This window comes from Leucoraja erinacea, chromosome 12, assembly GCF_028641065.1.
Source record: "Leucoraja erinacea ecotype New England chromosome 12, Leri_hhj_1, whole genome shotgun sequence".
Classification (NCBI taxonomy): Eukaryota; Metazoa; Chordata; class Chondrichthyes; order Rajiformes; family Rajidae; genus Leucoraja; species Leucoraja erinaceus.
In genome coordinates this window covers 24754108-24768288 of record NC_073388.1, presented here as the reverse complement: position 1 = coordinate 24768288, position 14181 = coordinate 24754108, and the positions used below count along the sequence as shown (strand labels likewise).

General features: G+C 41.4%; 2 protein-coding genes across 2 annotated transcripts in view; one reads left to right on the top strand and one right to left on the bottom strand.

Annotated features, from left to right (window-relative positions):
• pin4 (protein (peptidylprolyl cis/trans isomerase) NIMA-interacting, 4 (parvulin)) overlaps positions 1-14181 on the bottom strand; it is a 275834-nt gene that overhangs the window by 47333 nt on the left and 214320 nt on the right. The gene's annotated exons all lie outside the window — the stretch shown is intronic.
• Positions 3093-14181, top strand: part of LOC129702206 (transmembrane gamma-carboxyglutamic acid protein 3) — a 27346-nt gene continuing 16257 nt past the window's right edge. Inside the window, exon 1 of the mRNA XM_055643850.1 lies at positions 3093-3293. Coding sequence (XP_055499825.1) covers positions 3108-3293 — 186 coding nt within the window. The 5' untranslated portion in view covers positions 3093-3107. The remainder of the gene's footprint in view (positions 3294-14181) is intronic.

Below are 14181 nucleotides of genomic sequence, written 5' to 3'. Positions count from 1 at the left end.
CACCCCCCCCCCCAACCCCCCCCCCCTCCCCCCCTCAGTCTGATCCCTCCGCCCCCCCCAGAGTCACTGACCGCGCTGCACAGGCACCCCGACCTCCAACCCCTACCCCCAGATGCTGGGATAGATGGCCTGGGGCGGCGAGTGTGGAACCAGTCAGCGTGGAGTCCGGATGCTCGGACATAAGAAGTTTGTCTGTACTGGCAACCATAGTAAATCCTTACCTGACATTCACCGCGTGTTTTGTATTGAATTCTGTATTTACTTTGTGTACTAGTCATGTCTCTATTATTTATTTATTTCCCCTTACATGTTTTTCCTCTACCTGCTAAATTTTTGTAAGGTGTCCTTGACTCTTGAAAGGCGCCCATAAATAAAATTTATTATTATTATTATTACTCCAGAAGGCGTTGCGTGGCAACAGTATGGGTCATGGGTCGTGACCTCGACTGCCGTGCAACCGCCCTATTACGGAACCGGGGCGGAGTATGGTGTTGGTTATTGCCTAACGTACGCTATAACCGAGTAAGGATCATTATTGTAACAACAGTAGAAACAAATAACTGCAGATGCTGGTTAATGCACAAAAGGACATAAAGTGCTGGGGAACTCAACAAGTCAGGCAGCATCTCTGGAAAACATGGGTAGGTGATGTTTCAGATCAAGACCCTTCTCAAACTCTCGATCCGGAACTGGGCCGGCCGGAGGATCAGCGAGGATCGGCGAAGTCATAGGTCCCGGGGAGGCGGTGGCAATTGTCGATAGGTCCGTCAGCTCTAACCGAAATCTGTTATAAAGAGTCCATAATAACAAGGGTGTTCTGTACTGCCATTCAGATGTGGCTTGAGAATCGTGGGATCACAGCATTTCATCTTTCATCATCCTAGATGGAGAGTTCTTGTGCTGGGGTTATTATAATGGAAACACCAACTGTATAGGGTGATTTCACGAAAGGTCACTGGAGCGTAGATCCGCACCCACGTGACCGAAAATCTGAAGTGGAGTACATGCTATACATCCGGTACATGTTAGTGAATGGGAAAACACGCACTTTCACACCCGTTAAAAACATCGAAAACGGCCAGTTTTTGAGCTGCAATTTACTGTGCCAGTCGGGGTGACCGTGAGGCACAGCTACCTAAATTTACAGTCCAAAAAAAAGATATAAACTAAGATAAATTCAAGAGGGAGCTGAAGGTGCAAATCCAGCGGAAATGCTTATCGGACATTTGCCGTGGAGATTTAAAGATCCAAAATATCGGGTATTATCACGTTTGCTCGCTGCATTTCATCAAAAGTAAGGCATTATTGACTTTTTTTATCTTTATTGATGAAATGCAGTGAGCAAACGCGATAATTCCCCATATTTTGGATCTTTAAATCTCCACCGCAAATGTCCGCTGGTCATTTCTGCTGGATTTGCACCTTCAGCTCCCTATTGAATTTACCTTAGTTTATATCTTTTTTTTGGACTGTAAATTTAGGTAGCTGTGCCTCACGGTCACCCCGACTGGCACAGTAAATTGCAGCTCAAAAACTGTCCGTTTTCGATGTTTTTAACGGGTGTGAAAGCGCGTGTTTTCCCATTCACTAACATGTACCGGATGTATAGGGTGATGTCACCAAATGTCAAATGAGCGTAGATCCCCCCTCACGTGACCGAAAATTTTAACTGGAGGACATATGTCACTTCGGTACATGTTAGTGAATGGGGAAACACGCACTTTCCCACCCGTTAAAAACATGGTAAACGGCTGATTTTTGAGCTGAAATTTCTGTGCTAGTCGGGGTGACCGTGAAGCACAGCGACCTAAATTTTCAGGCAAAAAAAAAGATAGAAAGTAAGGTAATTACAAGAGGGAACTGAAGGTGAAAAAAACAGCTGAGGTGAACAGCCAAAGGTCCAAAATATTGGGAATTATTGCGTTTGCTCGCTGAATTTCATCAAAAGTAAGGCATTATTAACTTACTTTTGATGAAATTCAGCGAGCAAACGCGATAATTCCCGATATTTTGGACCTTTAAATCTCCACGGCAAATGTCGGCTGTTCACTTCCGCTGTTTTCCACCTTCAGTTCCCTCTTGTAATTACCTTACTTTCTATCTTTTTTTTTGCCTGAAAATTTAGGTCGCTGTGCTTCACGGTCACCCCGACTAGCACAGAAAATTTCAGCTCAAAAATCGACCGTTTTCCATGTTTTTAACGGGTGTGAAAGTGCGTGTTTCCCCATTCACTAACATGTACCGAAGTGACATATGTCCTCCAGTTAAAATTTTCGGTCACGTGAGGGGGGGGGGATCTACGCTCATTTGACATTTGGTGAAATCACCCTATAGCATGTACTCCACTTCAGATTTTCGGTCACGTGGGTGCGGATCTACGCTCCAGTGACCTTTCCTGAAATCACCCTATAACACTTTTGAAATGTATTTTTCCTCCTGACATTACACTTGCACAGTCACCACTTTAACGATGAGTAGGGGTATATGTGATTACAGTTAGTTATAGAATTCGTTATAGAATTTCCTGTCCACAAAACTTGATTACTATTGTTTTTACTTTTAACACCCATTATGTCTAATAATACATCTTCCAACTATTTTCATTCAAATAGTTCTACCTCTCAGTGTAGAAACACTACATGTGTAACGATTAAGCAATCATTTGATTGCTACTTAAATTAAATGTACACAGTTACCGTGACATTCACCCAAGTTTTGCAAAGTCGTGATGCATCAAAGTGCCCGTGAGCAGCTGTTTCCAAGGATACCGAGGATTGCGTAGGTGTTGCATTCCCATTTCGCGTAGCTAGCTGGTGTGATTCCACTGACAAAACTATCTGTTGGTGAAGGGTGGGGGACCGCAAGCAACAGAATTGGCATTCTGGAACATGTAGTCTTGTTATAAGGCGTGGCCGCCATTGACAGACCGCAAGAGAAGCTTAAAAACCTTACCGCTTGAGCACACAGGCGGACTCGGGAGGGTCATTTTTGTGCTTGATTTTAAAACGGACACCCCGCGAATCATTCCTGGGGAAGAAGGGACCAAACTACAAGTCCCAGCGCGCTTTGCGACAGGGCGGGGCGAGTAAACCAAACTTGATGTAGGAATGGCCGCGGTGAGCAGCTTGTGGTTGGCGGGTGGAGCGGAGTTGCTGCATGATTGGCCGCTGCGGCCGTCAGTCAATGGCGCTGGGCGGGGCGGGGCACCACCGCCAGCAGGTTGGGTTGCACGGAGCGGCGGCGGCTGCGGTGCGGGGTTTGCTCGAAGCGCAGTTAGAGGCGTGGCGTGTGAGGTACGTACTGTCTGTGTCTGGCCCTCTTTTGTCTTCATTAATGACAGTCTAAAGGCTATTTTATTTATCTTTAACGCTAGTAACGGTGTTAAATTGAGTGAATTTCCAAGGTGTCTCCTGGAGGTGATGATTTTCCCCCCGCTACAGCATCACTCACTTGGTACCTTTTTTTTCCTTTCCGCCCTCACATTCCCGTTTCTATGGAAACCCCATGTAATATTTAAGGGCGAAATGATCAGATGCCCTCAGTAATCTTATTTTAATCAGCTGGTATTTCCTATAAATAAATGTTAAAATATTAAGTCTTTTTAACAAGAAACCTCAAGTGGAGCAAACACCCACACTCTGTTGATCAGCCGTGTATTCTGTTTTCATTTTCCAGGATTGTCATTGTATTTGTTTTTAGTATTCTGCTTAGCCTGAAGATATTTAACTGAGGATTTTATTTATCTTTTTACATTTTTTTCTGCAGTGTAGCTGTTGTAGACACTCGAGAGTTGTGGGTGGTTCTCGAGACATTGTCCCGGTCGAATAAGCTTTGGTATTAATCTACAGCTCTACATTATAGGCTTAAATAAGTTTTATTTTAACAAAGCTGTGCAATATTTGTCAGCATGCATAGTAAAATGTCTATACATTAAATAAAACGCCCAATTGTGGATTTTTTTCGAGGTTATTATCCCACTTGCTACCGAATCCTCGGGCTTTCATTTACGTCTTGTGGAGAACTGCATGTCTTGAACATAACCGAGGCAGAGACAACTGTCAAATATGAAGTTCCCGTGGTTATTGTTTTTGAAAGCAATATTTTTGCTTTGGTATAATTGGAGTTTTGAAGTCTGAGCTGAAACTATGGGGAATTGAGCAATCATTCAAAATTGGGAAGAGTGGGAGAAAAGTTCATAGTTGTAGAATGTAAGAATATGATGACTATTGCAGATGGTGGAGTAGTAGAAGATTAGAGTAATGGTGAAAGAGCGTCAGAGAAATTGAGTTTGAATGGAGGGACGAGAATGGAATAGATTGAAAAAGTGAAGTGAATGGATTTGAAGCGGAACATGAGGGAATTGAAAATTATCTTGTGTGGAAGGCAGGAGAAGTGCTGAGGAAGGGATTTTGTAATCTGTTATGGCTTCTGTATATTTGATTTTGTGAGAGTTGGCAGAATAATAGAGAAATTGAACACAAGTTATTGATTACATTGAGGCAATATGATTAGGCAAGGTTGTAGATGACTGATATTCAAGAGGAGACTGCATATTGTCTTGTGATGGAATAATATGAGCTTTGAAGTGTGGCTCATGATCTGAGTAGGCTTTGCGGACCTTGGGAACGTATGTATGACTGGATACATGGAAAGGTAAAATGTTTTGTGTTATAAGGTGTGGGAATAACCAAACACAATGGCCTCAAAAAGAGTTTGGAAGAGATAATTGAATGTCAAAGAATTTAGGATAGAGGTGGCAAAGTGGGAAAAATCTCCCACTGACCGTGTGATTTTTTTGTGTGACAGGATGTAATTAAGGAATAAGAGCAGGCCATGGATATAATTAATGGTAATAATTATGCAAACATGGGAGGAGAATCTGATGGAAAATAAATGCTTTATGTGTTGGAAGTAGAAAGCAATGTAACAGATAGTTATTGACCATATGGAAATTCTAGGCTAGGGCATGGCAAAATAATACTAGTATCACATGGAATATCTTTGACATTGAATGTGATCTTCTAAACCATTTTGTAGATGCTGAAGCAATGAGTGGTTTGAGAGGCAATTGTTGGATTTCTTGCTGACAAGACAAACTTTGAGAATATTTGGAAGTGAAGCAGCAGTTTAGATGGACAAAGGAATTGAGATTAAATTATTTATAGAGAGGAGGAAGATGAAAGCAGTTGGGGAAAAGAAGAAATAATTTCTGAAGAAATTGAAAGATTGATTGTGCTGTGAGAATAGGCCTAATAGTGTTGTTTGGGTATTAAGGGATTGGGTTGTTTCAAAGAAGCATTCAAAATGTTAAGAATACTACATTCTGTGCTTTGAACCACACCTTCATGCTGCTGGCCTCTGTTTTCCAATCTTTACCTGCATTTTCTCCTCCCATTGGCATCTAATTTTGATGGCCACAATCAGAAAATCCCAGCAAGATTCAATAACACAGGAAATAGATATGTTTACAAATCTTTTCATTTCCCTGTGATTAAATTCATGTGTCTTTGACAAATGGTGAATATTTTATTGCTGAGCTAGCTTGTTATCATTAAGGATAATCTAGCCAGCCTTCTCTCTTTTGTTATGGTGGAAAGTACATTAATGGATTCCAACCTAAAATATCATTGGATCTGGCCGCATTAAGTTATCTGAATCAAATTACATGTCATTACTCCTTAAACTCTCTTCAAAGTGTTGGGTGAGCCACAGGTTGACCAATGAGGACTATGGATTTTCTGTGTGAATTTTTTCTGTCTTAAAAGAAATGGAGGAAGAAAAATTAGTTAGATTCTTTGTGGTAAACATTTTTTTTGTGTCATTTTGAAATATGTTGGTTCATATTGTGTTAATTGGAAAAGCATAAAGCTGGTTTGCTTATAATTGCATTTGTTTTCTAGTCTGGTGTGGTGCTGTCTTGTAGATCAACATCATTTGACGTGTATTACTGACCTATGCCTAATAGCAAAAGGTTATTCTTAAGAAATGAAAAGTGGACTTTGCCTTTGTTCAGTGGCATGTATTATTATTGAAATTCTACAATAATCAGTCTAAAGGTCAGCTATTTGAAGAAATGGCAGCCTATGTGTACTTTTCAAATTAAATAGACGGGATTCACTCGTGATGGAAAGTGGCCTACTGTGAATAGTACCCTCTTTATTGACCAAAGGGAAAGGTGCTTTACAAGTGATGGCAATAACCAAAACACACTAGTGTAAGATAATTGACAAGAGAAAAACGGGGAGATTTGACAATACTTTTAATTCACCAAGTTATCATGATTTATAGTGCGCAGCATGAAAGGACAGTTAAAACAAGTGCACTACTAACTTACAAAATGGAATTGAATATGTTCAGGGAAAAAATAAATTTGAGATGAGACAAAATCAGAATAATGAGATTAGATGAATGGCACTAATTAAACAGCTCTTCAGCACCTGATTGACACTACCTTATCTGATATAAACATATAAGCCCATTCAGCCCATCTTGTCCATACTGGCTCCTGAGAAGCAAATTAAACCTATTCACCTACTACATATGTCCCTGTGCCCTTACACCCTTATATTTTTTTACACATACCAATCAATTCCCATTTGAGTATTTTTGCCTTTAACCTACAATTGAAAAGTAATTTAAGGAATCAAATAACCTACCCTCCCATCACTGGGAGATGGAAAGAAACTGGAACCCATGCAGTCAACGAGACAGCACCCCAGATCTGGATTAAACCAGGGTTGCTGGAGATGTGAAGCAATAGCACTGTTCTAGGCCATTTTGTAGCCAAATGGCCTTTTTTCCCGAATGTATGAATCTATCATATCCCGTTTCTACATTGTGCACAAATCACTTTAAGATTAGGTATTAATAATAACACAAATTATCCTTGTTAAAATAACTGTTTAAAAATTGACTAGTGGATGATATGCTGTTTTTTAGGTGAAGGTGCTGCGTAGATACAATGTGGATTACATGCACCCTAAAAATTATCTTTGACAATGACTAAATGCTTCTAGGAATCAGCCATTTCACATGTGCTGTTTATTGGTATTTAGAAGTGTATTCCTTTTAATCACAAGCAGCTGATGCAACACTGCAGATTGTTTAAGAACAAACACTGGAAGGGTGCATTCTTGAAAAAGGCCTCAATGACATTGCAAGCTGGATGTGGAGGAGCTCTTGTGTACTGCTGTTTATTTTTGAATGGCTGCTGTTCAAGCTTAATCATGTTGTTGAATAACAGGTTGAAGTGTAAAAATTGGTATAATGTTTTTCTTTGCTTGCCTGTAGCAATTCTCCCTGTACTTTATCCATTATTCATATTGCTGAAGATACCTCACTTCGTTAAAAAAAAAATGTTGCAACTTAATTTTATTGATTAAAGATAACTAAAATAAATTGGATTAAAAAGCAAAATTTTTCTTAGTGTTGCCAGTTTCAGTTTTGATATGAATTTTGTCCCTCCCCAAATTTGGCAATAAATATATAACTCTCCAAAAGTAAATTAAGTTGCAGCAGTTGAAGTGCATAACTTGCGTCCAATGATGGAGGTGACCGTAAACACATATTCCAAAGAAAAATAGAGCTTTTTGTTTTAAACGCCCTTATCATGCCTGCTCTATAGAACCACAAAGTGAAAAATGCTTCCAAATCCAGAAGAGGTACTGGGCAGTAGTGGTGAAGGACAGAATAAAACTGTCTATTTACTGTTAATCAAAGTATGAGGTATAGACAACATTTAAAAACAAAACTGATTTAGAAAAGTTTTGTTTTCCCATTGAGTTAGTCCTCTTTTCATTGCCAAAGGCCATTGCAAACTATATTTATGAACTGGGTAAGAGAATCTGATTCTCTCTTTCTGACTCCCTTTGGAAGTATTTGACCTGTGCTCTTTTTATTAACACAGCTGTGATCATGAGTTTGGTATGTAAGCGATGTGGTGCAGAAAATAATTGTGTGGTCCCTATAATAACAATTTGGTTTGATAGTACTTTTCATACTCGTGTGAAGAATTCAGTGGATTTGAGTGAGAGCAGGTGTAGCCATTCCTCAGGTGAGACCAGGTGGTGTTTATAGGCTATTTACAACCAAACCTGTTTCTATTCTAACATTATTTTCATGATGCATTACCCTACCAAAGTTATATGGTGATTACAAGCAGGAGCCGTGGCTGAGTTTTATATTATTGCAGATGAACGTAAGAAAATAGGGACTGGAATAAACTGCTTGTCCCCCAAGCCTCCACTCTTCAATATTATTGTTGTTGATTTGCTGTTGGCCTTGTCTCATCTTTGCCAGTTCTCTATAACTTTCAGCTTCTTGATCTTTAAAACATTTACATCCTTTAGGTACCTCCACTGGAATTCCTCCTCTGCAGGAATCTTGGGCAGAGAATATGGAAGAAGTGGCTCATATGCCCCTTACCTGTATATCACTGGCCTCTAATCTAGTAGCCATGAGCCCTCATTTGAGGACCCTCCAGTGAAAGCATCAATATTCACCAGGCCTTACTCGAAGCACCTTTCACATTTTTTAGTTTTAATATTAGAGATACAACATGGAAACTGGTCCTTTGGCCCACCGAGTCAACCATCTATCATCATTCACCTAACCATAGATCACCCATTCACACTAGTTCTCTATTGCACTTTTGCATCCACTCCCTGCATACTAGGGGCAATGTACAGACGGCTACAAACCCGCATGTCTTTGGGATGTGGGAGAAAACCAGAGCGTCCAGAGGAAGCCCACGGAGAACATGCAAACTCCATACAGACAGCATCCGAGGTTAGGATCAAACCCAGGACTTTGGTGCTGTAAGGCGCAGCTCTACTAGCTTCACCACTGCACTGCCTCTCATTTCAATAAGATCACTCCTCATTCTTCTACACTCCAAACGATATGGATCTAATTTCTTTAACATCTTCCAACTAGGGATGTGAACGGCAGTGTATCTGCTTGCCTAGTATTGAGTGTGGAAGGACTCTCAATCTTCCAAGGACCATCTGTAGATCTTGATACATTAGCCAAGTATTCAATAAGTAGAAGATGGTATCCATTAGCAAAAGTAAATGGGATTGATCTTGAATTAAACTTTTTTTTTTTTTGTCAGTGTCTAAAGCAATAAATTCAGTAAATCGGCATCAATAGAAAAATAGATCAACTTATTGACCATTATTTAATTGTAACAAATTATGCGAAAATTACATGAAATCGCAAATAACCATATAACAATTACAGCACGGAAACAGGCCATCTCGGCCCTACAAGTCCGTGCCGAACAAACTTTTTTCCCTTAGTCCCACCTGCCTGCACTCGTACCATAACCCTCCATTCCCTTCTCATCCATATGCCTATCCAATTTATTTTTAAATGATACCAACGAACCTGCCTCCACCACTTCCACTGGAAGCTCATTCCACACGCTACCACTCTCTGAGTAAAGAAGTTCCTCCTCATGTTACCCCTAAATTTCTGTCCCTTAATTCTGAAGTCATGTCCTCTTGTTTGAATCTTCCCTATTCTCAAAGGGAAAAGCTTGTCCACATCAACTCTGTCTATCCCTCTCATCATTTTAAAGACCTCTATCAAGTCCCCCCTTAACCTTCTGTGCTCCAGAGAATAAAGACCTAACTTATTCAACCTTTCTCTGTAACTTAGTTGTTGAAACCCAGGCGACATTCTACTAAATCTCCTCTGTACTCTCTCTATTTTGTTGACATCCTTCCTATAATTGGGCGACCAAAATTGTACACCATACTCCAGATTTGGTCTCACCAATGCCTTGTACAATTTTAACATTACATCCCAGCTTCTATACTCAATGCTCTGATTTATAAAGGCTAGCATACCAAAAGCTTTCTTTACCATCCTATCTATATGAGATTCCACCTTCAAGGAACTATGCACGGTTATTCCCAGATCCCTCTGTTCAACTGTATTCTTCAATTCCCTACCATTTACCATGTACGTCCTATTTTTTGAATGCAGGATCGTGATTAAAAGTTTGGGGCATTTGGTTGTACAGATAATAACAGCTTGTGACAATAGCATATTGTGTTAAAAACATAATTCTTTTTGGCTTAGGATAGAATAGAGTGCCAATTAAGCTCCACCTGAAGTATTACATTTTGTTGTGGGTGCCAAGCTTCAGGGAGGAGAGAGCCTAATGCAATTGGAATCCAGGCAATAAGGATTAGACCCAAAATAACATTGGATTCTGTGCAAAATTAAGAGGCATTCTCTTTACGATGTTTAAGATAATTAATTAAATTAAAGTATCAGGAAGAAAATATAAAATAAAATGGTAGAATTTAGAATAAGAAAGCATAACCCTAAAACTGGAGCTTGTCTTTCATGGATGCTATCAGGTGGGGCTTCTTCACATGTTAGTGGAACTCTAGAACTCATTTCCTTTAAAAAACTGTTGAGGCCAGACTTATTCATAATTCAAAGCTTAACTTTTGGGGAGAAGGTTATAAATACTTTTAGAATCAACTAGATCAACTGCAGACCCGTCGGGTCTGTTTCCCCAACGCGCGTTTGGGGGGGGGGGGGGGGTGCTGCTGCGGCATCACAGGGGGAGAGAGGGGTGGGGGAAGGGGGAGAGAGGGAGAAGGAGGGAGGGAGGGAGGGAGGGAGGGAGGAGGGAGAGGGGGGGAGGGAGGGGGAGGGAGGGAAAGGGGGAAGAGTGGAGGGAGGGGTAGGGGGGAGAGGGGGGAAGAGTGGAAGGGAAGGGGGGGGGGAGAGAGAGAGAGAGGTGGGGGGGGGGAGATGGGTGGGGGGAGATAAGTGGAAGAATGGGGGGAGGGAGGGGGAGTGGTGGAAGTGGGAGAGAAGGAGGGGGAGAGTGGTAGAGGGAGGGAGAGTGGTAGAGGGAGGGTGGAAGAGGGACAGTGGGGTAGGGGGCGGGGGGAAGAGATGGAGGGGGGGTGGGGGGGAGAGAGAGGGAGGGGAGGGGGGGAGGAGGGGGGGGGTGGAGGGGGGAGGGGTGGGGGAGGGAGGAGGGGTGGGGGAGTATGGGAGGGGGGAAGGGAAGGAGAAGGGAGAGGGGGAAGGGAAGGAGAAGGGAGGGGAGGGGGAAGAGTGTGGAGGGAGGGGGGAGAGTGGTAGGGGGAGTGATGGGAGAGAGGGGACAGAGGGAAGGGGAGAGAGAGGGGTGGGGGGAGGGAGAGGGGTGGGTAAGGGGGAAAGGAGAGAAGTGGAGAGGTGGGGAGGGAGGGGTAGGAGAGTGTGGTGAAGAGGGACGGGGGAATGAGGGGAGAGAGGGAAGGGTGGGGGGAGGGGTAGAGAGAGGTGGGGTGGGGAGGAGGAGAGGGAAGGAGATGGAGATGGAGATTGAGACGGAGAGGGGGAGGAGGAGAGAGGGGTGGGGGGAGGGGGAGGGAGAGGGTAGGGGAGAGAGGTAGGGGGAAGGATTTGATTAAAAATGTGTACATAAACACAACGGAATTTAATGAGGAGTGGATACTTGGATTGAAAAGTGAAATCTCTACCGAAATGGAAAAGATCTCGGCGATTCTGCGTCTGGTGTTGGCATAGCAACGAATTAAAGGCTGGCAGCCACATGTCAGGCAGACACACACACACACGCACACGCACACGCACACACACACACACACACAGTTTTAAATATAGATAGATGAAGATAGATCGAGTTAAAATGGCCAGCCGTCGTCTAAAAGTTGTTGTGGAGGGTTAAATGGCCAACAGCTGTTCCTGAAAGACATCAAAGTGATGATGCCGGTTTTGGAGGGAGTAAAGAAGTGAACCATTGACAATATCAGCTTGCATTTGGACAGACATGGGAAATGTAAATAGAATTGGGAGGGCCAGAGATAAATATTGGATGTTAGGTTAGGAAAGGAGAAAAAAAAATCTTCAAAAAGCATTGGGATTTTTAGCTGAAGGTGGTCGATGAGAGAATGAACACGGCTATTTAAAAAAAAAACTATTTGTAACATCTGAGAGGGATATGTACTGGAATTAAAATTAGATTTTTTTTGAGGGGCAAATTAAAACCACAGAGTGCATGTGTGAAAGCATCCTTATTATTGCTATTATCATAATCTTAATGATTATTGGGAATGTTGATGGTTGGAAGTATGTTCCAATTGCCCTTTCCTCCCCACTCCAACCTCTTCCCTCCTATCAAAATGAATTCCAGAAAATTGTTTATAATGTGCACAACACCAAAAGGTGTTGGCATAATATCAATAAGGTGTTGGCATGTCGCCATAAAGGCAAAACTGCAGTTATTTGGTGGGAGAGATTAATGTTGCAGATCTAAAATGAAAGCAAAAGATGTGCAGTAAATGAGTTGTTATTCTGAAAGGGAAGGCTAGGTCATGATTTTGGGCGTAAAATGCCTTCAAATTAAAATAATTCCTTTATTAAATTATCATTAACAATAATGGTTTACGAAAAATATTTACACATGGAGGAAAACTGATACACTATGTCAATTATGAATAATATACAGCAATGTTTTAGAAAAATGTGGGCTATTAATCATGATAGTGATTTGATTAATAGTAATATTTAAAAAATATATCAACAGCGATACCATGCCATATTATAAGTTTGCAACTGACATAATACTGTGTTTAAAAATAAGATTTGCTTTCACACTTGATGGCTTGTTGGGTATTTTTAGAATGGTGTAACACCAGCAAAGCTTATGGTACTTTCAGCTGTCTTCACTGTATGCTGCATCTGCTCTGATTCTCCGAATACAAGCACACATACTGAAAGGACTTGAATGAAGCATTGGGAGGAATACAAAACAAACCTGTTGTTGGGCTGGGATCTTCTCAGGGTTTATTTTAATTAGTTGGTAAGGGATCAGGAATATATGAAGTTGGGGTACAAATGTTCTCCAGTGCTTATTACTTTTGCATGGAATAATGCAGATTAAATTAGATAGCCCCTGAAAAATTGCAAGGGTCAATGTTTCACAGTTAGCCGGCACCTGTTGATTACAGTGCAGGTAGAATGCCAATATTTTGTTTGCTTATTTGCACATTTTTCATTCAGTTAGTGCCATTTCACTGTTTATTATCCTGATTCACCATAATTGATTACATTTTAAGAGTGGCTGCTTCAACTAAGATTGGGCCCATATAAAGGGGTGTTACATTGTACGTGAAGTGAATCTTGCTTTGGAAACTGCGTAATGTTGCTACAAGTGGATTACATGTATTTGTATGGAAGTAACTAGAGATCTTGGTAGATCACTGAGAGGCAAGGCCATGAGAAATCCAAAGAAATCCAAAAATGTCAAGCTCTGTAGCTGCATCTTCATATTCCTCATTCTATCAATTGTCTCGCTAGACTCTGATGTTACCTAACTCGTCATTCATCATTGAGACCTTAATATTCCTTATTAATCAGAATTCAAATAAAAAATCATGGATTCCATCTCCCTATCCAGCAATATGTTACAGAGGCAAACATCCAATAAGGATTTGTCTAACTGTGTATGACATTTTCCACAACAGTTAATGCACACTTAAATGTATTTTCTAGAATAGTGGCAAACACCCATTACAAATCAGAGGGATCTGCCACCTCTGCAAGCTGGTCACAGTTTGCATGTTTATTGCTGACTTTGATTACCAGTGATGTGGAAACGACCCTCTACTTATCTCTATCTCCCTTTGTTCTTTTCTAAGTTTGGATACCCATTAAGTACATTGTAGTCAAGCAGCGGAGGAACAGCGAGAAAGTATCATGAATGAAACTGCACGATAACCCAACTTTATAGTGGCAGCCACCAGATCAACTCATTCAGCGAATGATTTTGAAGTATAATCATTACCGTAGATGGGGTAGGAACAAAGATAGTCTAGGTGTTAGCAGATCTAAGGGAAAGATCATACACGGAATAGGAAAGGCTAGAAAGCTTCCTGGTGGAAAGCTAGTTATCAAGCGACATAGAGTCATAGACTGATACAGTGTGGAAACAGGTCCATCGGCCCAACTTACCCACACCGGCCAACATGTCCCAGCTACATTAGTCCCACCTGCCTGCGTTTGGTCCATATCCATCCAAACTTGTCCTATCCATGTACTTGTCTAACTGTTTTTTAAATGTTGGGATAGTCCCAGCCTAACTACCTCCTCTGGCAGCTTGTTCCCTACACCCACCACCCTATGTATGAAAAATGTATCCCTCCGATT